The sequence below is a fragment of the Rhincodon typus genome, chromosome 11 (genome assembly GCF_021869965.1).
Source record: "Rhincodon typus isolate 14 chromosome 11, sRhiTyp1.1, whole genome shotgun sequence".
In the NCBI taxonomy this organism is placed as follows: domain Eukaryota; kingdom Metazoa; phylum Chordata; class Chondrichthyes; order Orectolobiformes; family Rhincodontidae; genus Rhincodon; species Rhincodon typus.
In genome coordinates this window covers 6,201,885-6,226,319 of record NC_063342.1, presented here as the reverse complement: position 1 = coordinate 6,226,319, position 24,435 = coordinate 6,201,885, and the positions used below count along the sequence as shown (strand labels likewise).

Genomic DNA, 24,435 nt, shown 5'->3' with positions numbered 1-24,435 from the left:
CTTCCCACTGGCCTTTGCCACATTATATGCTTTCTCTTTTGCTTTTATGCTATCCCTGACTTCCCTTGTCTGCCATAGTTGCCTCATCCTCCCTTTAGTTTGCTTCTTTATCCTCAGGATAAACTTTTGCTGTGTCTCCCAAATTACTCCCAGAAACTCCTGCCATTGCTGTTCCACGTTCATTCCTGCTGGCCTGATCTTGAGGCCAGCCATGGGGAGAATCTGCTTCACGATAGTTATGGACACCTTCAACAATAGTAGCATCCATAGACAGCACACTTCCAAGATGTGAGAGATCTTCTGCAGCCTTGAGGCCTGTGCCATCAAAGGCCTTGCTTGATGCTTCATTTTATGTACTTGGTGCTGCCTGTAGCAACACCTGAGAGGCACAATGGCCCAGTGGTTGACACTGCTGCCTCACAGTGCCCAGGGATCTGGGTTCCATTCCAGCCCCATGTGTGTGTGTGTGTGTGTGTATGTGTGTGTGTGTGTGTGTCAACCCAATTCTCCGCAGCTCCAATAGTTTTGCAACTGATAACATGAAGTGTCCAAGAAACTAAAAGGCAAAATTGAACTTGATTTAATCTCCCCAGTGATTTTCACTCCAGAGTTGCTGACAATAGTGCCCTGAAAATTGACTTCAAATTCTTCAGGCTTCATGGCAATTCTGGAGTTTTTGCCAATTCTATCAGAAAATCACGGGTTCAAGCTTAACCAAAAAAAAATTTGAGTACGTAATCGCTTTTCACTCTCGTAGGATGTTGTAGTTGTTAACTAGGCCAACACTCATTGTCTATCTCTCATTATGGTGGAGAACTTGAAAGTGGATGTATCTATGCTAACACTCTAGAGGCGAATTGTTGGGGTGCCAACTTTCAGAGGACACACTATACTACCCTCATGTGTGGATGTTAATCATTCTAAGGCACAATTGATCAGTTTCATAATTCATGAACATCGATTGGCATTTTGTCTCATTCTTGTTTGTGGGGATCTGCTGGATGTAGGTTGATAGCCATTCGGCTCCAATAGTCTTTGCTGACGTTATTCCTTCATGGCTATCTTCTCTCACACTTTTCACTTCACGATATGAAGTGGCTGTGGAAAAATCACTGAGGTATCCTCAAGAGGAAGCTCAGTAAATACATGGAGGGAGAAAGAAAGAGAAGGAAATGCTGATGGGATTAGATAAAGCCATATGGGGGGAGGATCCTGTGGAACAGAAAGATTGGCAGAGAACTAAAGTGCTGAATGGCCTATTTCTGTATTGGAATGACATATAGCTCAGTGGAGTGGATGGGGCTCTTCTTGTTCAATGTCCCTGTGCTTTTTTTTCAGTTCTAACAACATTTTCCATTGCAGGCCTGGCTGGAAGAAGAAGTGCATGGGGAAAGACCTCAGTCAATTTCTGGATAGTTGCAGATTATAAAGATGGAAGAGACAATGCTCAGCTTTACCCTTTATAGTTTGCCTCTCACAGCTTCATGTTGCTAGCACATTTACACCTCATTAACCTGCACTTGCCAGAGCTGCTAAATAGTCAGGCCCAGGGAATCACTTTCTACACCAGGAGCTGTTGAACCCCTAATCTGATCAGTGTTTGGAGGGCAGTATGGGACTGCCTTAATGTGAATCTTCATCCAGTGTGAACCATGCGGTTCACTCCTGTGGAGTTTCTGAATCAGTTCCCCCTTCCTCCCGCTGAGAGAGTGGTGAAGGGATCAGGAGGGTCTTTAATGAGCTTCAATGTCACTGGGCTGTAGAGGATGAAATAAAACAGTCCACTGACCTGGTAAGGCCATAAGATGTCGGAGCAGAAGGAGACCATTCAGCCCATCGAGTCTGCTCTGCCAATGAGATCATGGCTGAGCTGATAATTAATTCAATTTTTCCTGCCTTTTACCTGAAGCCCTTGATTCGCTTCCTGAGCAAAAATCTATCTCCGCCTTGAATATAAATTTGAGATCAGCACCAAAACCTCTCTTCAAGATGTCGCTGTTAACCTCACAATTTAAAACGATGTTGGTTCCTCTCAGTGAGCACGATGGTAAGGGACAGAGTCCCTGAGAAGCTCTGCTAACTTGCTCCAACTTCACACCAATTCCCTTCAGTGCTTCACTTCTGCTTCTGCAATGCATTCAGCTCTCGTTTTGATCAGCTGAATGCATCTGGTTAATAATTTTCTAAATGTTCTCACCAGGGTTAAGAAATGAATAAATGCAAGACCATACTCAAACTGGTCAGTGTCCACATTATTTTTCAATAGCTACCTGCCTTTAATCATAGTGAGCATCAGAATGCTCCACAGAAAGTTAATCAGGGAATAATTGCGAATCTTAAGATCGCGATTTATGGACTACTGGACAAGTCAGATCCAGAATCACATAATCACAAAGTTTTACAGCACAAAATTAGTCCATTTGACTCATTGAAAGAGCATTAGATTTCTAAATGAGCATCATTACCTAGTGCCATTCTCCTGCCTTTACCCTCTGCCCTTGCAATAATTATCCATTGCACACTTGACTGGCTAAGTTAAATCTGATAGCAACATACTTCTATTGCAGATCCAAACCATTCTGGTGAAAATGTTTTCTTTTTCCTCAAAATCACATTTTCTTACTTTGCAGTCTGTGTCCTCGTGTTCTTGATTCTTTTCTGAGCAATTTCTACCTATCTACTCTATCCTGCTCATTCATGAAGCCTCTATCCGATTTCCTCTAAGCCCTCTTCACTCCAGGGAGAACAGTCCGAAATTCTTCAATCTATCCTCAGAACTGAAGTTGCTCATTCTTGTAGCCATTGTTATAAATCATTTCTGCACACTCTCTCTAATGCATCTACATCGCTCCTCTAGTGTTGCAATCTCAAACATGTACAGTCCTCCAGCTGAGGTCTAACAAGTGTCTTGTACAAATTCAAAATCACCTCCTTGCACTTGTACTCTGTGCCCCTACTAATAAAACAAGAGCATTGTATGCTTTTCCTTGCTGCTCTCTCCAACTGTCCTGCCACTTTTAGTGATCTGTGAACAAATACACCCAGTTCCCTCTACTCCGGCACCCCCTTTAGAATTATACTTCTTATTTTACATTGTTTGTCCAATGAGTTTAAGCTAATTAATCCTGCTGTTGACTCCCTTCTCATTCCTGATTAGACAGCACCATTTGAGTCCTTAAATGGTTTCTTACAGCTCATTAGTTCAATTCTAAATCAGATCAGTTTGCCACATTCCTGCCACCTGCCTAATAAGAAAATAAGAAATAGGAACATAAGTAGTCTATACAAGCCTGCTCAGCCATTTAATAAGAATGCATAGAATCTTCTGTTTCAACTGTACCTTCCTGGCCAATGCACATAACCCTTGAATCCTTTTGAATCCTAAAATCTATCAAACTTCAACCTGTAAGTTGACATGAAATACATATTGAATAGACTCAACAACTGAGCACCCAAAGACACAAAGATTCACTACCCTCTGTATGAAGAAACTGCTCTTTTCCTCAATCTGAAATGGATGATTCCTTACCCTGAGACTGCAACAATGTACACTGTATCCAGTCTCTAACTTTGCATCCTTATCACCATGAGTTCATCCATGAAGCGGACATTTCACCTCAGGCATGGCATTATCCATGAAAATGGAATAGTCAGCAATGTAGCATTGTCACTGGTGCTAAGTCCAATTCCTGGAATTCATCGTCTAACATTATTCACCACAGCCACCCAGAGGATTCATTGCAAAAACTCACCACGGCTATACAGTCAGCACCGACCAAACTCACGGCTACTACCGTCCAGAAAGACAAAATCCTGGAATTCCCGCCTTAACACCAATATAATACATGAACTGCTGTGATTCAAGAAAATTAAGGATGGGAAATACAATGCCTACATCCCAAAGAATTGTATCATCGATGGGAGTATCACACTCAAGGCCTGTTATTTGTTGCACTTATTTATTTATGAACTCTCAAAAGCACAGACGTAAAACAGAAGTGGGAGTTCCACAGTATGAACTGCAAGTAGAAAAAATACATCACATAATTATCTTTCTTTTAATTTAGCGCATAAGACAGAATTATAAGTAATGAAAGCACATTAATCCTAAACAAAACAGGTAATTTAGTCAAACAAAGAACTGCAGATGCTGGAAATCTGAAACAGAAACAGAAATTGCTGGAGAAACTCAGCAGGTCTGGCAGCACCTATGGAGAGAAAGCAGAGTTAACGTTTTGGTTCCAGTGACCCTTCTACAGAATTACTAATAGCTAGGAAAAGGTGGTACAAATGCTGAAGACAGAGGGTAAGTGGAATAAGTGATAGGTGACGACAGAGCCTATTGGGATAGAAAGACAGTTAGTCAGACATTGGAGATAGTAGGAACTGCCGATGCTGGAGTCTGAGATAACAAGGTGTAAAGCTGTATGAACACAGCAGGCCAAGCAGCATCAGAGGAGCAGGAAGGCTGACATTTCAGGTCTGGACCCTTCTTCAGAAATGAAGGAGGGGAGGGGGCTCTGAAATAAATACAGAGAGGGGCAGGCGATGATAGAAGGTGGATAGAGGAGCAGATAGGTGGAGAGAAGACAGACAGGTCAAGGAGGCGGGGATGGAGCCAGTACAGGTGTGTGTAGGTAGGGAGTTGGGATGGGGGTTGGTCAATGAGGAGGGAGGAGCGGATAGGTGGGAGAAAAGACGGACAGGTCAAGGAGTCAGGAATGAGCTGGGCTGGTCTTGGGATGAGGTCGGGGGTGGGGAGATTTTGAAGCTTGTAAAGTCCACATTGAGACCATTGGGCTGCAGGATTCCCAGGCGGAATATGAGGTGCATATGAGTCAGACAAAGGGATGGATAATGGTAAGCCAGGGAGAAAGAAACACTGATAATGGGAACCATAGGTAGGTGAGAATGGGTTGGCTGTGCTGAAAGCAGCTCATGTTATGACAAGGCCTGTGGGGTGGGGGTGGGTAAAGGACACAGAAGATCGTCTTCACATTCTTAAATTTTTGAGCTTGATGTTGAGTCCAGAAGGCTTCAGGGTTCCCAAGTGAAAAATGCAGTGCTGTTTTTCCAGTTTGCGCTGAGCTTCACTGAAGCACTACAGCAAGCCTGAGACAGAGATGTTGACTAGGGAACAGGGTGGCGTGTTGAAGTAGCAGGCAACTGGAAGCTCAGGGTCTTTTTTGTGGACAAAACGTAGGTGATCTGCAAAGTCATCACCCAGTCTGCATTTCATCTCCCCAGTGTAGAGGAGACCACTTTGTGAGCAGCAAAGACAGGAGACGAGATTGAGTGAAGTGCAGGTAAAGCGCTGCTTCACCTGGAAGATGTGTCTGGGGTCTTGGATAATGAGGAGGGAGGAAGTAAACAGGCAGGTGCTGCAGCTGCATTTGCAGAAGGCATAATGTTTGACGTTTCCATCTTCCTTTCTTACTACTTCCACTGCCCCAGACACACCTTTCAGGTGAAGCAGTGATTTACCTGCACTTCACTCAATCTAGTCTCCTGTATTTGCTGCTCACAATGTGGTCTCCTGTACCTTGAGGAGAAGAAGTGTAGACTGGGTGACCGGTTTGCAGAACATCTGCATTCTATCCACAAAAATGACACTGAACTTCCCATACTTCAACACAAAACTATGTCCTTGGCCAACATCTCTGTCTCAGGCTTGCTGCAGTGCTCCAGCAAAACTCAGCGCAAGCTGGAAGAACAACACCTCATTTTCTGTTTGGAAAATCTGCAGCATTCTGGACTCAATACTGAGTTCAATAATTTTAGGGTTTGAGCATCTTCTCTCATGTCCTGACTCCAACTCTCACACACAAGCCTTGTTATCACATGGTCTGCTTTCAGCACAGCTGGTTCCCATTATCAGTGTTTCTTTCTCCTTGGCTTACCATTATCCATCCCTTTGTCTATCCAATTGTCTTTCTTTCTCTGGGCTCCATCTTTACTTATTTTATACTTCTTTGTCCCCTCAGCCTCCCACTCTTGTCTTCAGCATATATACCAACTTTTCCGAGCTACTATCAATGCCAAAGAAGGGTCACCAAATTCCAAACGTTAACTCTGTTCCTCTCTCCACGGGTGCTGCCAGACCTGCTGAGTTTTTCCAGCAATTTCTGTTATTACAGGTAATTCAATGGTTTCCACAACAAACCCTTCCTCCGACAGTCTCCAAGTGAAACAAGGAGCCAACCTTTTGCAGAGATAGTAAGAACTGCCGATGCTGGAGTCAGAGATAACACCGTGTGGAGCTGAAGGAACACAGCAGGCCAGGCAGCATCAGAGGAGCAGGAAAGTTGGCATCTCAGGTCGGGACCCTTCTTCAGACTCCTCTGATGCTTGCCAACCTTTTGCAGTTTGCTCGTCTGGCTCTTTTTGTTTCAGAAAAGAAGGACAGTCTGTTCAGATCTCTCTCTCTCAGAAACGCAGAGCCATCTTTCCATTCTGACAGCTCTCTTGTTCGCGGAATTGTCCGAGGAAGGCAAAGAATGACCCCTTTTCACAGCAGCTGTTATCGAACAGTAAACACACAAGGTAAATGTGTTGATGCTATGGTGCTGGTTGCCAGGTGGGTATGGAGGGTAGTGTGCCAGGGTGGCCAGTAATTGCAGTGTCACCTGGGTAAGATAATAGCTAGGCAGGGTGCCAAGGTGCAAGATGACAAGGGGACAGGTAAGGTTTGCTTTGGAGAGAGTCAGTGGGCAGGGTTGGGTCTTGGGTCTGGGGTGTTCAGGACCGGCAGTGGGCTATCAGGCCTCAGCATGCAGGGATCGGGTCCATCAGCACCGGGGGCAAAAGGGTCAGATTGCCTTCAGCTGGGGGGAGAGGGTGAGGTGCTTGGGGATGTGTTTCTTTGTTCGTGGAGGGATGTCAGGTTAGAATCTGGGGGTGTGAGGGATCTGGGTGTTGTATGTAAGGTAAATATCGGGTTTATTTAAACGTTAATCAGGAGGTAATGCATTTAATAGTTTAACTCTTCCTGAGTAACCATTTTACCTAACATAATTTGATTTGATTTATTGCTACCAAGAGGCAGTGAAAGCATTGCATCGCATGTTAACCAGACAAATCGTACCTTACATAAGTACATCAAGGTAATAGAACAGAATGCAGGATACAGTGTTACAGCTACAGAGAAGGTGCAGAGAAAGATCAATTCTAATATATGAGAGGTCCCTTCATAAGTCTGATAATAGCAGGGAAGAACTTTTGTATCTTCTGCCCGATGGAAGAGGATGGAAGAGAGTATAACTGGAGTGGGAGAGGTCTTTGATTATGTTGGCTACTTTCCTGAGGCAGTGGGAAGTGTACATGGAGTCAGTGGATGGCAGGCTGGTTTGTGTGATGGACTAAGCTGCGTTCACAACTCTCCTATAATTTCTTAGCAGAGCGGTTAATGTACCAAGCTGTGAGGCATCTGGATAGGATGCTTTCTGTGGTGCGTCTATCGAAATTGGTAAGAGTCATAGCAGTCATGAGGAATTTTCTTCGCCTGCTGAGGCAGTAGAGGCTTTAGTGTGCTTTCCTGTCTGTAGCGTCTCCGATGTTTGTAAAGAGTTTTTTTTTAATAGAATTCCAGGCGTAGTTCATTTGCCCAGAGGAATGTTCAATTTCCTGAGCAATTCCTTTGGAGTGTGCTATTGTTACGAAGTTGCGTAGAGTAATTGTAAAATGGAAGGCAGAAAACGTGTGGATCCTTTAGGAGATTTGCGCTTTGTCTCTACTTAGAAATTTTTCAAAAAATTTCTACATCTGTGAGCAGCAGCTGAAGTTGCCAGTACAGAGAGTCTCAAGTAGTGAAACAAGTGCATCAAAGCCTTGCAGGTGGCAGGCAAAAAGAGAAGTCTTGTTTTGATGTTGTGACAACGAGTTTGAATTCGGCCAATAAATTTAAATGAAGCACCCAGACACAGAGAGCCAATTGAATTTAAATCTGATGGTGTTGGCAACCTGAAACCAATCATATTATAAGAATTTCATAATGTCATTATGGGTATATAAGACTAAGAGAGCCAAGTGCCATCTGAAAGGGAGAGACAATTGCGACCTGCCTGAGTTAGCACCATTTAGCTCTCAGAGAAAGCCCATCTAATTAATCATAGGCACCATGGCATTTTAGCCTCATTGAAGACGTTATAGAGATAAAACATCCCTGACAGTAGCATTAGCAGAAGATTTTTGAAGACAGCAGAGACAACAGAAGATTTCAGAAGACAGTCTGTGTGAACTTGCAGAGATAAGTTATAGCTTATTGCTTCTTAATAATTGGGTTTATACTAGTGGAACTTGTTTTTATTTAAACCGCATTCCAGTAGAATTTAGACCAGTTAGGGAGTAGTTAGTAGACTAAGGGGGAATTGTTGGTTTGTTAATTTTTGTTAATTTGCTCATTGTTGGGTTAAAAAAGGAAATTGTTTCTTGTTAATTGTAAAGTGGAGATCAGGCATTTTCTTCCTTTTGACCACTTTTTTAATAGATTATGAGGGGTGTTTTGAGGTAATTAGTACAGGGGAAACCCCTACTTCTACCATAACAGATTGGGGATTGTGTTTTAGTTTAATTATCAGAGGGGTTCAGTCATTCCCTGTAGTAACAGCTATGATGGGGTTCCACAGGGTCCCCAACCATAGCTCCCACTTACACCTGCTTAATAACTGTGTGGCCCAGTGGAAAATCTACCCCAATGATTATTTGGTATTGTTCTGTGTATGTTGATATTGAACAAGCTTTTCAGCAGATCTAAATTATACAAATTCAAAGGGGGTGTAAGAGCTGAGAAACCTGGAAGTTTTAGATTTACAAAACTTCAAAGGGGCAATAGAAAGGGGGCATAATTTTAAGGTTTAGAGGAGATTTGAAGAAAAGATTTTTCACCAGAGGTGGTGGGAGCCTGGAATACACAGCCCGAGAGAGCATCACAACCTTTAAAAAGTACTCGGATGAGCACTTGGAGTGTCATAACATTCAAGGCTATGGACCTAGCGTGAGACGGTGGGATTAGTGAAGGTGGTGGTGTATCTTTGCCAGTACAGACAGGATAGGCTAGGGGGCCTCTTATGTACTGCATGATTCTATGATTCGCTGGTACAATAATGTATATAGTGTACTGCATTATGAATAGGAGCTCAAACTACAAAACAAGAAGATCATACAAAGCCTTTATAAAATACAGGTTTCAGCTAAAATACTGTGCTTCACTGTAAGAAACCTGTCAAGGCCTTAGCAGGATTCAAACGGGGTTTACCAATCATATTGGAGTCATAGAACTTTAGTTAGATGGACAGACAAGAGAAACTAGGATCAAAGATAGTAGGAACTGCAGATGCTGGAGAATCCGAGACAACAAGGTGCAGGGCTGGATGAACACAGCAGGCCAAGCAGCATCATAGGAGCAGAAAGGCTGACGTTTCGGGCCTAGACCCTTCATCAGAAATGAAACTAGGATCAAACTTTTTTTTTGTTATTCATTTACAGGACATGGGTGTGGCTGACTGGCCAGTATTTATTGCCTGCCCCTAACTGCCCTTCAGAAGGCAATGGTGAGCCACTGCTGTCTACTTGGTGTATCTACAATGCAGAGCTCCCTGCCTAGTGACATTGCAGATCTACATACTCTAAATACACCTACTATCAACACTGTGGGGTTGCACATTGACTAGAAACTGAACTGTACTAGCTACATGAAAACAGTGCCTACAAAAGCAGGTATGAGGCTAGGAATCCTGCAGTGATAACTCACCTCCTGACATCAGAAAGCCTTTCCACCATCTGAAATGCACTAATCAGGAGTGTGATGGAATACTTCCCACTTGCCTGGATGAGTGCAGCTCCAACAATACTCCAGGAGCTCGACACCATCCAGAACAAAGAGCCCACTTGATTGGCCCCACATCCACAATGATCCATTCCCTTCACCACTGATGCTCAATAGTAGCAATGTGTATCATTTATAACATGCACTGCAGCAACTTAAACTTAAAGATCCTTAAACAGCAAATTTCAAACTCTCAACTTTCATCCAGAAGGACAGGGGCAGCAGATACATGGGAACACCAACACCTGCAAGCTCCCCTCCAAACCACTCACCATCCTGACTCGGAAATATTTCACTGTTCCCTCACAGTGGCTGAGTCAAAATCCTGAAATTCCCTCTCTAATGATGGACAGCACATGGACTGCAGCAGTTCAAGAAGGTAGCTCACCACCACCTTAAGGGCAACCAGCTCTGGATAATAAATGCTGGCCCAGTTAGACATGCCCACTTCCCATTAAGAAAAGCAAAGAACTTTAATGAGTGATTAAATGGAGATATTCAAAGAATGTACAATAAAGATAGGGTGTAAAAGGAGTTGGCAAGTTGGCAAACACAGATTAAAGGTAATAGACAAAAGAAGTAGTGATGGGTTAGTTATTAGATTCAAACAAAAGAGAGGTGTAAATAGATGAAAAAGTAAGTTTCAGAAAGTAATTGGACATATGTTTGAAAAGGTATCACTTATAGACCTTTGGGAAACAGCAAGGAGGTCAGGCTCTTTCAAAGGAACATCACAGACACATCATTTTTTTAAAGTTATCCCTTGACAGTGGGTGTTGCTGGAAAGAGCAGCTTTGATTGTCAATCACTCAATGCCCATCTGTCTGAGGGGCTTGTCAGTCCTTTCAGAGGGAATGAGCCTTGAGTCACACCTGTAGGACAGACCAGGTAAGGAGGGCAGGTTTCTTTCCTTCAGGACAGTGAATTGAAGGGCTTTTACAACAATATTTAGATGGTCACCTTTAGTTATACTTTGTTTTTTACTCACACTTCATTAATCTTGGTGTTTAAATTACCCAACTGATGTGGTAGAACATTAACTCAAGTAACTGGAACATCAGATCAGGTGTCTGGATTACCAGTTGACTAACGTAACCACTATGTTACCAATTCTAATGGGCCACTGGTTTTTCATGCTGTCTGATTCTATAGATTTGAAACCCTCTGCGACTCATTCCCCCATCAGACTGAGAATTTGCACATGGATAAGATCTCATTGCTATCAGCTGGGAAAATTGGACCCAGGGATCTCCCCCAAGATACCTTTTTTAGAACAGTGAGCAGCTGAAGGCCTGGTATCCCACCATCGCTGTTCAGCCAGTTAGAAGGAAGGAGGGTGAGGAGAAAGGGATTGAATAACCAATGTCTGCAGTTAATGCAATTTGAAAGGACGACCTGTCTCACCCCTTTATCAGGTTCCAGTAGTGCATAAATAATTCATGTAAACCCCATTTTCCGTTGATCCAAACCAACCAGGTCTCCATCTTTAAATACCACATCCAGCCGCAAAGTGATCAATGTTTTTCCGATGGCAGTTGCTATTCCAAGTGGTCCTGCAAAAGGCAAATGGTAGCATTCAGTCCAGAGTCAGTCTCCAGTTCTCAGCCTGCTGAGGACAGGAATTTTTTTTTTTTTTTTTTTTGCAAACAGCCTCTCCCCTCAATCCACCTTTACTGATTTTACTATTCAAAAGGGCCTCAGCACAAGACTCACTGCTCCATTCCGTGACCTCCCAGTCCCACGGCAATTCCTCAAAATCAACCTTTTGCTTGGAACTTTGATCTTCTCTCCCTAACTGCTGCTCACCTTTCTATCATTGGCATACATTGCCTCTTCTGAGCATAGCAGGTATATTCTGTTAAATACAAGTGTTTATTTTTGCTGTCATTCCCAAAGTTCAAGATGAGGTACTGTTTGGCTGGCTAAGTTAATACTAATTGATCTTCCTGCCCCATGGCTCCCCCTTATTCCTTTGAATACCTCAGCCTGAGACTGATTTTACATCAACTCAGAGGGTGGCATGGTGGCACGGTGGTTAGTACTGCTGCCTCAGAGTGCTAGGGATCTGGGTTCAATCCCATCTTTGAGCAACTGTCTGTGTGGAGTTTACACATTCTCCCTCTGTCTGCATAGGTTTCCTCCCACAGTCCAAAGATGTGCAGGCTAGGTGGATTGGCCATGCTAAATTACCCCATAGTGTTCAGGGATGTGTAGAATAGGTGGGTTATTGGGGGATGGGTCTGGGTGGGATGCTCTGAGGTTCAGTGTGGACTTGTTGGGCCGAAAGGCCTGTTTCCACACTGTAAGGATTCTATGGTTTACCCAAAGGTTGGCCTTTGTTCTTCTCTCTGCAGCAACAACAACTGGCATTGATATAGCATTTTAATTTGCAAATAAAAATACTGAGCACTTTACAGGAGTGTTACTGGACAAGGTTTGACAGCCCATAGAGCCATACGGCATGGAAACAGACCCTTCGGTCCAACTCGTCCACGCCAAACTGAACTAATCCCATTTGGGCCATATGCCTCTAAACTTCACCTATCCACGTACCTGTTCAAGTGTTGTAATTGTATTTGTCTCTACCACTTCCTCTGGCACCTCATCCCATACACACATCACCCTCCTGAAAAGGTCAAAAGTCACATGACACCAGGTTATAGTCCAACAGATTTATTTGAAATCACACAAGGATTTGGAGTGCAGCCCCTTTGACAGGCACACCTCTCAGCAGACTGAACTGACAAAGGAGCTGAGCTCAAAGCTTGTGATTTCAAATAATCGTGTTGGACTATAACCTAGAGTCATGTGACTTCTGACCTTGTCCACCCCAGTTCAATACCTGCTCCTCCACATCATGACCCTCTATGAGAAAACATTGCTGCTCAGATCCCTTTTAAATCCTTCCCCCTCACCTTAAAACTATGCCCTCTAGTTTAGGATTCCCCTACTCTGGGGAAATGACCCTATTCACCTTATCTATGCTGCTCACGATTTTATAAATCTCTAGAAGGTCACCCTTCAGCCTCCAAATCTCCAGTGAGAAAAGCCCCAGTCTATTCAGCCTCTCCCAATATCTCAAACTCTCTAGTGCTGGCAACATTTTTGTAAATCTTCTCTGTGCCAACCACCCAAGAAAATACATGCAATGTGCCTTAATGATTACTGCCCAATAGTTCTGACCTCAACAATCAGGAAGTGCTTCGAGAGGCTGGTCATGGCCCACATCAACTCCAGTCTCCCAACCTGCCTCGATTCCCTGCAATTTACCTACCAACATGACAGGTCCACGAAGGATGCCATATCCCTAGACCTGCACACATCCCTGGAATATCTGTACAACAAAGACTCCTACATCAGACTCCTACTCGTTGACCACAGCTTTGCTTTCAACACCATTAGCCCTTCTAGACTGATCTCAAAATTCTGAGAGCTTGGTCACAGCTCCACCCTCTGCAACTGGACCCTCAGCTTTCTGACCCACAGACCGCAATCATTGAGGATAGGTAACTGCACCTCCTCCTCAATAACACTCAACACTGGAGTCCCCTCAAGGATGCATCCTCAGCCCCCACTGTACTCCCTGTACACTGCAATGGTGTTGCCAAATTCTGAACGAACACCATCTACAAGTTCACTGATGACACCATCGTAGTGGCATGGATATCTAACAACGACAAGTCAGAATACAGAAGGGAGATGGAGGGCTTGGTGACATGGTGCAATGAAAACAATCTGTCTCTCAACATTGGCAGAACTAAAGAGCTGCCATCCTTTTCAGAAAGAAAGCAGGAGAACACACCCCCATCTACATCAACGGAACTGAGGCTTGGTGTGAAGAGCATCCAGTTCCTAGGAATGGCGATAACTGATGACCTGTCCTGGACTTTCCATGTAGATGCAATGGTCAAGAATGCACAACAACGTCTCTTCTTCCTCAGGCAGCTCAGGAAATTTGGCATATCCATAAGGTCCCTCACCAACTTCTACAGATGCACCACTGACAGCATACTGTCCGAGTGCATAATGGCCTGGTATGGCAACTGCTCTGCCCAGGACCATAAGAAACTACAGAAGGTGGTGTGCACAGCCCAGGCCATTATGGAAGCCAACCTTCCATCCATGCACTCTATTTACATGGCCCACTTCCATGGAAAGGTAGCCGACATCATCAAAGACCCATCACACCCTGGTAATGATCTTCCACAATCTCTTCCGTCAGGCAGAAGATACAGAAGCCTGAACATATGCACCAGCAGGTTCAGGAACAGCTTCTTTCCAGCCGTGATCAGGCTGTTGAATGGACCCTAGCCTCAAATAATGTAACCTGTCTGCCTCTGAGTCTTTTTGATCTGTACATCCTTTGCTTGCTGTGATCTGCCTGTACCATTCATAAACAAAGCTTTTCACTATATTTCGGTACACATGACAATCAAATCAAAAGCACCAATTAGGAAAGGTGGCCAATGTCTTGGTGAAACAGGTAAGTTTTTTTAAAGACCAACTCAAAGAAGGAGAAAGAGAGAAAGGAGAAAGCTGAGATCCGAGGTGGAGTGATGAACATTGGATTCTTCTCCTACCACTTATTACCCAAAGCTATCCACTCGTTTGCTGGTGGCTCAGCTTTACATTCACTGCCCAGACCAACTCCCTCAGTGCTACAATCTCCAGTCCTTCAGTACAACACTTATCTCAAACCCAGGTCCTTAAAGCCAATGAAACACATTTGCTGGAATTTTAGAGATGATAAGGTACATAAACATTTATTATTTTTGGATTCCACAAGCTAAAATTTCACGTCTTTCAACTCGGTCTCCTTTTCTTTGATCGCCACATTGTAACGTTTTAGTGAGCTCCAAATGCTAGCTCGCCATTCTCACTCTTGGTAGTCACATTTTCTCAAACCAAGTTCAACGTAAAACACTCTCATCCCCTCCTGTTTTCTTTATTTATTTGTTCCAGCATTTATTGCTGATTCCTAATTGCCCCATGAGAAAATGGTGACAAGACACTTTCTTGAATGTCTGCAATCTCTTTGGTACAGGGATATCCACTGTGTTGTTGGAGAGGGAGTTCCAGGATTTTGACCCATGACACTGCAGGGATGACGATATATTTCCGAGTCAGGATTATGAGTGACTTGAAGGGGAACTTGCAGTTCCTGTTGTTTCCATGCACTTGCATGGAAAGTGCTCAATTTGAAGTCAAACTATGACATCCTAACTCATAGAGTCATGCAGCACAAAGCAGATCCTTTGGTCTAACCTGTCCATGCCGAACATCATCCCAAATTAAACTAGTCTCACCTGCCTGCTCCTAGCCCATATCCCTCCAAACCTTTCCTATTCATGTACTTATCCAAATGCCTTTTAAACATTGTAATTGTGCCCACAGTTGAAGAAGCTTTGGCCTATTGCTGAAATGTGTTGTTTTAAGGTAATGGTTCTGAGAGGGTTAATGCTGAAGGCTGCACCCAAAGGGACAATATCAAAAATACTTGTAAGGGGAGAGACAGAAAGGGGAGGTTGATCGCAAGGAGTCTCCTCATAGCCTATCGTACCAATGTAACTTGTATCTGATTGCTATCCTACAATAAACCAGTGTCTTGTTTAAGACCCTTGTGGTTTTCCTCTACCCCATGAGATAAAGCAGGCCCCATAGATGCCAACCCTACAGGAGGATAATGGAAACAAATCTACTTTCTGACGGCAAATTGTTCAGTTAGCTTGGACAACATGGCGCAGAGGTAGTCAGCTGAAGACTCACGTTAGCTGCACCATTACAATACAGCCCATCTTTTAGATGGCACACCCTACAGCCATCACATATTGATGATGGAGAGTGTGAATGTTGAAGGTGCTGGATGGGTGCCAATCAAGGGAGCTGCCTTGAACTAGAATTTTGCTCATTTCCAAAGTTGGAAGTTTCAGTTGGAGGTGACCAGCATTTTGGACTGGTTCACCAAAATTATACATTTCATCACGCCAATAAAACATATCAAAATTTTAATCAGAGGACGAAAAAAAAGGGCACTTTGTACCAGGCTGACATTCCAGGATGTAACTTGACTATACTCTTCACACATACAATGTCATCAGTCAGGTCGTCATCTAAGAAATCTGCAAAAAAAATTAAATGTGATATTAGAATACACAGAAAGATTTTGCATTCATCCAGCAGTTTTAGGGGATTAATACCAAAGTGTTTTACAGTCAATGGTGTACATTTCAGATGTAGATACTATTGTACTGTAGGGAATATATAGACAATGTTCACACCATAGCAGAAGGACAGTGGCATTGTAGTAATATTAGTAAACCAGTAATTCAGAGAATCAGGTTATTGCTCTGGGAACATTGATTCAAATCCCTCAGAAGTAGCTGGTGGAATCTGAATTTAATACAACCTGGAACGTAAAGCCATCAATGAAAATGAAATTGGCACTGATTGCCATAAAAACACATTTAATGTCCTTTAGGAAAGAAACCTTTACTTGGTCTGATCTACATGCTACTCTAACACTACGTTAATGTAGTTGACTCTCAGCTGCCCTCGAAAATGGCTGATCAAGGCATTAATTTCAAGGACAACAAATACTGGGTTTGTTACTGGTACATCATTTTTTTTTAATCTACCCATCAGACTCCAGCAAGCAGCAATGATATAAATGTGCAGGTAAGTATTGGCCATGACATCAGAGTACACTTCCCAGCCTTTAAATAAAAGGATATTTTATATCCCCCTGACCAAACAAATGTGACCTTGGCTTAATGACCTGTCTGAAAGATGGTACCTCTGACAGTGTAGTGCTCCCTCAGGGTCGCACTAGGGGTGTCATCTTGTGTTCAACTCAGAATTGTCTGACTTTGCTATGTCTGGTGCCTGCTTTTTAAAATGAAGTCCAAGTGATCTTCAAGAAACCAGTGATGCAGTGTCCATCACTGCTCCTTTGACAATTGACTTTCTTCCAATGTTAAGTTTCATCTCATTTAACGCTGGGTGGTCCTGGAGAAAGGTGCTCATGAGAAGTTTCCAAGAGAATGTTGGTGGAAATGGGGGCTGCAATGTCACTGAGCCACCACTGTCTTATTAAACCTGAGCATGCACTTACAACTTCCACTGTCACTTCCTGCAGAAAAGCCAGAGAGCAAATTTGACCATTATAACTTTGACCATTAAAAGTTAAAGTTACCATAGTCTGACTGAACCATCACACTGCTCAGTCATTGGAGAGAAAAAGATGGTGGTTCAACCTGAGGGTGACCATGTCTCAGTGAAGGGGCATAGTTAAGAAGGAGAGTTCTTCACTGAAACCTCAGCTAGTGTGGGAGTTGAACCCATGCTGTTGGTGTTACTCTGTACTAGAAAACCAGCTATCCAGCCAACTGAGCTAATCACCCCCTCATATAGCAGTGGGTCAGGACAAAGGAAATTCTCTCCATCTTTAGGAGGGAGAAACTTTAAGCCAAGCAGGCCAGCTCCTTTCCTGTATGGTTGGCACTATTAGTCACCTGGTAGGTTTGACTACTCAGTTGAACATATTCCTGGAGGTTTCTTCCTATGAATTCCAACAATGTCATCCACCTCATAGAACATAGAACATAGAACATTACAGCGCAGTACAGGCCCTTCGGCCCTCGATGTTGTGCCAACCTGTGAAACCAATCTGAAGCCCATCTAACCTAAATTATTTCATTATCATCCATATGTTTATCCAATGACCATTTAAATGCCCTTAAAGTTGGCGAGTCTACTACTTTTGCAGGCAGGGCATTCCATGCCCTTACTACTCTCTGAGTAAAGAACCTACCTCTGACATCTGTCCTATATCTATCACCCCTCAATTTAAAGCTATGTCCCCTCGTGCTAGCCATCACCATCTGAGGAAAAAGGCTCCCACTATCCACCTTATCTATTCCTCTGATCATCTTGTATGTCCCTATTAAGTCACCTCTTAACCTTCTTCTCTCTAATGAAAACAGCCTCAAGTCCCTCAGCCTTTCCTCATAAGACCTTCCCTCCATACCAGGCAACATCCTGGTAAATCTCCTCTGCACCCTTTCCAATGCTTCCACATCCTTCCTATAATGCGGTGACCAGAACTGTACGCAATACTCCAAGTGCGGCCGCACCAGAATTTTGTACAGCTGCAACATGACCTCATGGCTCCGAAACTCAATCCCTCTGCCAATAAAACCTAACACACCGTACGCCTTCTTAACAACGCTATCAACCTGGGTGGCAATTTTCAGTGATCTATGCACATGGACACCGAGATCTCTCTGCTCATCCACACTACCAAGAATCTTACCATTAGCCCAGTACTCTGTATTCCTGTTACTCCTTCCAAAGTGAATCACCTCACACTTTTCCGCATTAAACTCCATTTGCCATCTCTCAGCCCAGCTCTGCAGTTTATCTATGTCCCTCTGTAACCTGCAACATCCTTCCGCACTATCCACAACTCCACCGACTTTGGTGTCATCCGCAAATTTACTAACCCATCCTTCTATGCCCTCATCCAGGTCATTTATAAAAATGACCAGCAGCAGTGGCCCCAAAACAGATCCTTGAGGTACACCACTAGTAACTGAACTCCAGGATGAACATTTCCCATCAACCACCACCCTCTGTCTTCTTACAGCTAGCCAATTTCTGATCCAAACCGCTAAATCACCCTCAATCCCATGCCTCCGTATTTTTTGCAACAGCCTACCATGGGGAACCTTATCAAACGCTTTACTGAAATCCATATACACCACAACAACCGCTTTACCCTCATCCACCTGTTTGGTCACCTTCTCAAAGAACTCAATAAGGTTTGTGAGGCATGACCTACCCTTCACAAAACCGTGTTGACTATCCCTAATCAAATTATTCCTTTCTAGATGATTATAAATCCTATCTCTTATAATCCTTTCCAACACTTTACCCACACTGAAGTAAGGCTCACTGGTCTATAATTACCAGGGTTGTCTCTACTCCCCTTCTTGAACAAGGGGACGACATTTGCTAGTCTCCAGTCTTCTGGCATTATTCCTGTAGACAATGACGACATAATGATCAAAGCCAAAGGCTCTGCAATCTCCTCTCTAGCTTCCCAGAGAATCCTAGGATAAATCCCATCCGGCCCTGGGGACTTAGCTATTTTCACACCTTCCAGAATTGCTTACACCTCCTCCTTATGAACCTCAATCCCGTATAGTCTAATAGCCCGTATCTCAGTATTCTCCTTGACAACATTGTCTTTTTCCTGTGTGAATACTGACGAAAAATATTCATTTAGCGCCTCTCCTATCTCTTCGGATTCCACGCACAACTTCCCACTACTGTCCTTGACTGGCCCTAATCTTACTCTAGTCATTCTTTTATTCCTGACATACCTATAGAAAGCTTTAGGGTTTTCCTTGATCCTACCTGTAAAGACTGCTCATGTCCCCTCCTGGCTCTTCTTAGCTCTCTCTTTAGGTCCTTCCTGGCTAACTTGTAATTCTCAAGCGCCCTAACTGAGTCTTCACGCCTCATCTCTACATAAGCCTCCTTCTTCCTCTTGACAAGAGATTCAACTTCTTTAGTAAGCCACGGTTCTCTTGCTCGACCACGTCCTCCCTGCCTGACAGGTACATACTTCTCAAGGACACGCAGTAGCTGTTCCTTGAACAAGCTCCACATTTCAATTGTGCCCAGCCCCTGCAGTTTCCTTCTCCATCCTATGCATCCTAAATCTTGCCTAATCGCCTCATAATTGCCTTTCCCCCAGCTATAACTCTTGCCCTGCGGTATATACCTATCCCTTTCCATCGCTAAAGTAAACGTAACCGAATTGTGGTCACTATTACCAAAGTGCTCACCTACCTCCAAATCTAACACCTGGCCTGGTTCATTACCCAGTATCAAATCCAATGTGGCCTCACCTCTTGTTGGCCTATCTACATACTGTGTCAGGAACCCCTCCTGCACACATTGGACAAAAACTGACCCATCTAAAGTACTCGAACTATAGTGTTTCCAGTCAATATTTGGAAAGTTAAAGTCCCCCATAACAACTACCCTGTTACTTTCGTTCCTATCCAGAATCATCTTTGCAATCTTTTCCTCTACATCTCTGGAACTTTTCGGAGGCCTATAGAAAACTCCCAACAGAGTGACCTCCCCACACACGCCCCACCACTGGTCAACCAGCACTCAGCCAATTGAGAATCAGGGTCATTACTGAATGGATCGTTCTTGACTACAGTTAAACGGGCTTTTATCTGCCAACTGGGGGAGTCATTGAATCACAGATGTTTACAGCACAGAAGAAGCCATTCAGCCCATTAGGTCTGTGTGGAACAACAAAGATCTAACCACACTACCCCAAGTTCCTAGCTTTGGCCCATAGATCTGGAGGCAGTGATATAGTGTTAATGTCACTGGGCTAGTGACACAAAATCCAAGTCCAATGCTCTGGGCATGTGGATTTGAATCCCCACTATCGCAGATGGTGATATTCAAATCCAATAAAACTGGGGAAAGAGATGGTCTAACTGTCATCTTGTAACTGATGTTGATTGTTGTTAAAAACCCACCTGGTTCACTAATGTCTTTTAGGGAAGGAAACTGCCATCCTTACCTGGTCTGGCCTACATGTGACTCTAGATCCACAGCAAAGTGGTTGACTCATAACTGCCCTCAGAGCAATTAGGAATGGGCAGTAAATATTAATGCCCACATCACATGAAGTAATTTTTAAAAAATCAGTGAATATCCAAATGTTAAGTCAGTGTTATGAGGGTGTTGTGGTTGGCTCACTCGCCGAGCTGGTTCATTCGTTTGCAGACGTTTCATTACCCTGCTGAGTAACATCATCAGTGCAGCCTCCGATGAAGCGCTGTTGTATTTTCCCGCCTGGGGTCTGTCGGAGTTATGAGGGTTTCTATCTGAACCAACTATTCAGGCACTGCGTTCCAGACTTCTACCCTCCTCTGATTGAAAAGAATTCTCCTTACATTAGGTCTTCTAATTCTTACACTAAATTTTTGCCTTCTGCTAATTGACACCTCTGCCAATGGAAATATGCCTTCCTATCCACCCTATCTATACCTCTCATAACCTTATACATCTATTATAAAATCAAACAGTACTGAAGCGGCCTGTCAGCCCATCAAGTTTGTACCGCCAAAGTTACACTAAATCTACACTAATCACACTTTCCCACACTAGGTCTTTGGCCTTTCATGTTATGACATTCCAAGGGTTCATCCAAGTATTTTTAAAGGTTGTGAGATTTCCTGCCTCAACTTTCCAGCCTCTCAGGCACTGCATTCCAGATTCACACCACCCTCTAAGTGAAAAATCTTTTCCCTCTAAACCTTCTCCCTTCCACTTTAAGATTATGCCCCCTTATTATTGACCCTTTGATGAAGGGGAACAGCTGCTTTCTATTCACCCTCTCCATGCCCCTCATTATCTTACAGACCCCCAACGGGTCCCCCCTCAACCCTCTCTTGAACCTGAGCTTATCCAGCCTCTCCTCATACCGCAAATGCTCCATCCCAGGCAACATCCTGGCGAATCTCCTCCGCACTCCCTCCAGTGCCATTATATCCTTCCTATAGTGTGGTGGCCAGAACTGCACACAGTACTCTAGCTGTGGCCTAACCAAAGTCTTGTACAGCTCCAGTGTGACCTCCCTGCTCTGATAATCTGTACCATGACTGTCGCAGGTGTCTTATATGTCTTCTTAACCATCCTATTAACCTGTCCTGCTGACTTCTCAGCCTTGTGGAAAAGTCCCACTGTTCGTCTGAGCTTCTCAGCGTCCCGATATTCATTAAGTTCTCCCTTGCTTTCTTTATTTTTCCTTTATTCATTCATGGGATGAGGGTGTCGCTGACGAGGAAGCATTTATTGCCCATCCCTAATTGCCCAGAGTCAACCACATTACTGTGGGTCTGGAGTCACATGTAGGCCAGACCAGGTAAGGATGGCAGTTTCTTACCCTAAAGGGCATTAGTGAACCAGATGGGTTTCTCCCCAATAATCAGCAATCAATTCATGGTCAGCATTAGAACCTTAATTCAGTTTTTTTTTTAATTGAGTTCCAATACTACCATCTGCCTTGACGGGATTCGAACACAGGTTTGCAGAACATTATCTGTGTCTCTGAATTGACAGTCCAGCGATAATACCAATAGGCCATTGCCTTCCCTTAGTCTCTCATTCTTTAAGTTTTTGTTTGTTTATGGCTGAAGGGTTCAGAAGTTTTATAAACAGCACAGAGGCTTTATTAAGCACAACTGTTTGTCTCTGCAGATTTGCTCACAGCAGCACCCAGTGGTCATTCATTCATTCCTTGAATGTCCACAAAGGTCCTGGGAAGGATAGGGGAAATCTGAGTTTAACAGACAGTCATTCTGTTTTCCACCAGGATTGTGTTGAGAACCTTAAAGAAACTAATGATCTATTTTCTGCTCTTCATTTAAATTTAGAGAGGAACAACCAACCGGTGTCTTACCTGAGCAGTTCATGCCACAGTTCCTTAAGCTGACAGGAGTATCATTATCCAGACACCACCAGAAACTGTTGATCTGAAATAGGCCACAATCCATTGACAAGATTTTCCCACGGTGCCATTCAATGTTGAGAGCTGCAGAGTTGTAAGCACTTTCGTAGAAGGCAGTACAAATCCCTGGAAATCAGGGTAAAAGGAAAACCAGGAACATAGGAACAGAAGAAAGCCATTCAGCACCTTGAGCCCATTCTGCCATTAAATAAGATCACAGCTGATCTGTGGCCTAACTTCATATATCTACCTTTTGCCCATACCCCTTAAGGCCTTTGGGGAGAAAGCAGTGTGAATATTTCAGGTCCAGTGACCTTCTTCAGAACTGACTGTAGCTCAGGAAAGGTTGGTATCTATGCTGAAGATGGGTTGGGGGGAAAAGGGGAGGAGTAAATGACAGAGATAGTAGGAACTGCAGATGCTGGTGAATCCGAGACAACAAGGTGCAGGGCTGGATGAACACAGCAGGTCAAGCAGCATCATAGAAGCAGACAGGCTGACGTTTCAGGCCTTGACCCTTCATCAGCTTTTCTGATGAAGGGTCAAGGCCCGAAACGTCAGCCTCTCTGCTCCTATGATGCTGCTTGACCTGCTGTGTTCATCCAGCCCTGCACCTTGTTGTCTAGGAGTAAATGACAGTTGGGAGATGGAGCCCAGAGAGACAGAATAACAGAGGGGCAAAGGAATGGCTAAAGGTCAGCCTGGGAGAATCAATAGCTGCTAATGGGGACTATTAGTAGCTGGCAATGGATTGTTTGTGTTAGCAGCCCATGTGATGACAAGCCTTGGCTTGTGGGGGCTGGGGTAAGGACACGGGGGAAGGTGCTCAGGCACTAAAATTGTTAACTCGTTATTGAGTCCTGAAGGTTACAGGGCCCCCAATTGGAAAATGAGATGCTGCTCTTCCAACTTGGCTGAGCTTCACTGGAGCACTGCAGCAAGCCTGGGACAAGAGAAGTTGGCCAGGGAACAGGGAACCGGGAAGCTCAGGGTCATTTTTGCAGACCAATCCGTCTAGTGAAACTCAGCACAATATCAAGTTCATTAGTGCCTGAGCACTTTTCTACATGTCCTTACCCCAGACTCCACACACCAGGCCTTGTCACCACTTGCTGCTAACTCAAACAGCCTATTGTCAGCCACTAATGGTCCCCATTAGCAGCTATTGATTCTCCCAAGCTGACCTTTACCCATTTCTTAGCCTGCTTATCTGGTTATCTCTCTCTCAGGGATCCATCTCCCCCTTCCTCCCCCCACCCCATTTTCAGCTTGTTTTTCCCAGGTACACACAATCAGTTCTGAAGAAGGGTAATGAAACGTTAACTCTAATTTCTCTCCACAGATGCTGCCAGACCGGCCCAGCTTTCCCAGCAATTTCTGTTTTTGTTTCTGATTTCCAGCACCCACAGTTCTTTGTGTTTTTTTAATCCCCTTAATACGTTTGATGAACGAAAATGCATCCACTTCAGATTTAAAATGAACAACTGATCTGCTGTTTGTGGAAAAGTGTTCCAAACCTCCACCACCCTTTGTGTGAAGAATTGCTTCTTAACATCTCTTCTGAATGGTCTGCCCCTAGTTCTCTGACCATGCCCCCTATTTCTAGAATTACCAATCAGTGGAAGTTGTTTATCTTTATGTACCCTGTCTTTCCACATCATTATCTTGAAGATTTTGATCAGCTCATCCTTTAACCCTCGAACTTTGAGAGAAAACAGGCCTAATTTATATAATCTCTCCTAATAACTTAGCCCCAAAAGGTGTGGTTAGAGGTAAGCAAAGCCTTTCAGCTTGATCCATCATTCAATTAAATTTGAGGCAAGAAAACTTACAACCTTGAAAAGGTTCTTGAATGACCCCTTGAAATGTAATGCAAGGCTCTAAGCCTGGTGCTGGAAATTGGGCCTACTACAGGCTTAGATAACAAGGTGTAGAGCTGGATGAACACAGCAGGCCTGGCAGCATCAAAGGAGCAGGAAAGCTGACGTTTCGGGTCTGGACCCTTCTTCAGAACCGAAACGTCAGCCTTCCTGCTCCTCTGGTGCAGCTTGGCCTGCTGTGTTCATCC

At 43.9% G+C, this 24,435-nt stretch overlaps 1 protein-coding gene across 2 annotated transcripts in view; it reads right to left on the bottom strand.

Annotated features, from left to right (window-relative positions):
- Nucleotides 1–10,185: 10,185 nt before the first annotated feature.
- The window catches only part of LOC109921123 (lysozyme C-1-like), a 43,750-nt gene continuing 29,500 nt past the window's right edge, over nucleotides 10,186–24,435 (bottom strand). For both annotated transcript variants that reach the window (XM_048603361.1, XM_048603360.1), the window contains exons 3-5: nucleotides 22,320–22,493; nucleotides 15,864–15,942; nucleotides 10,186–11,376 (exon numbers count right to left, since the gene is read on the bottom strand). In XM_048603361.1, the coding sequence (XP_048459318.1) occupies nucleotides 11,310–11,376; nucleotides 15,864–15,942; nucleotides 22,320–22,493 (320 nt within the window). In that variant the 3' untranslated portion in view covers nucleotides 10,186–11,309. The remainder of the gene's footprint in view (nucleotides 11,377–15,863; nucleotides 15,943–22,319; nucleotides 22,494–24,435) is intronic.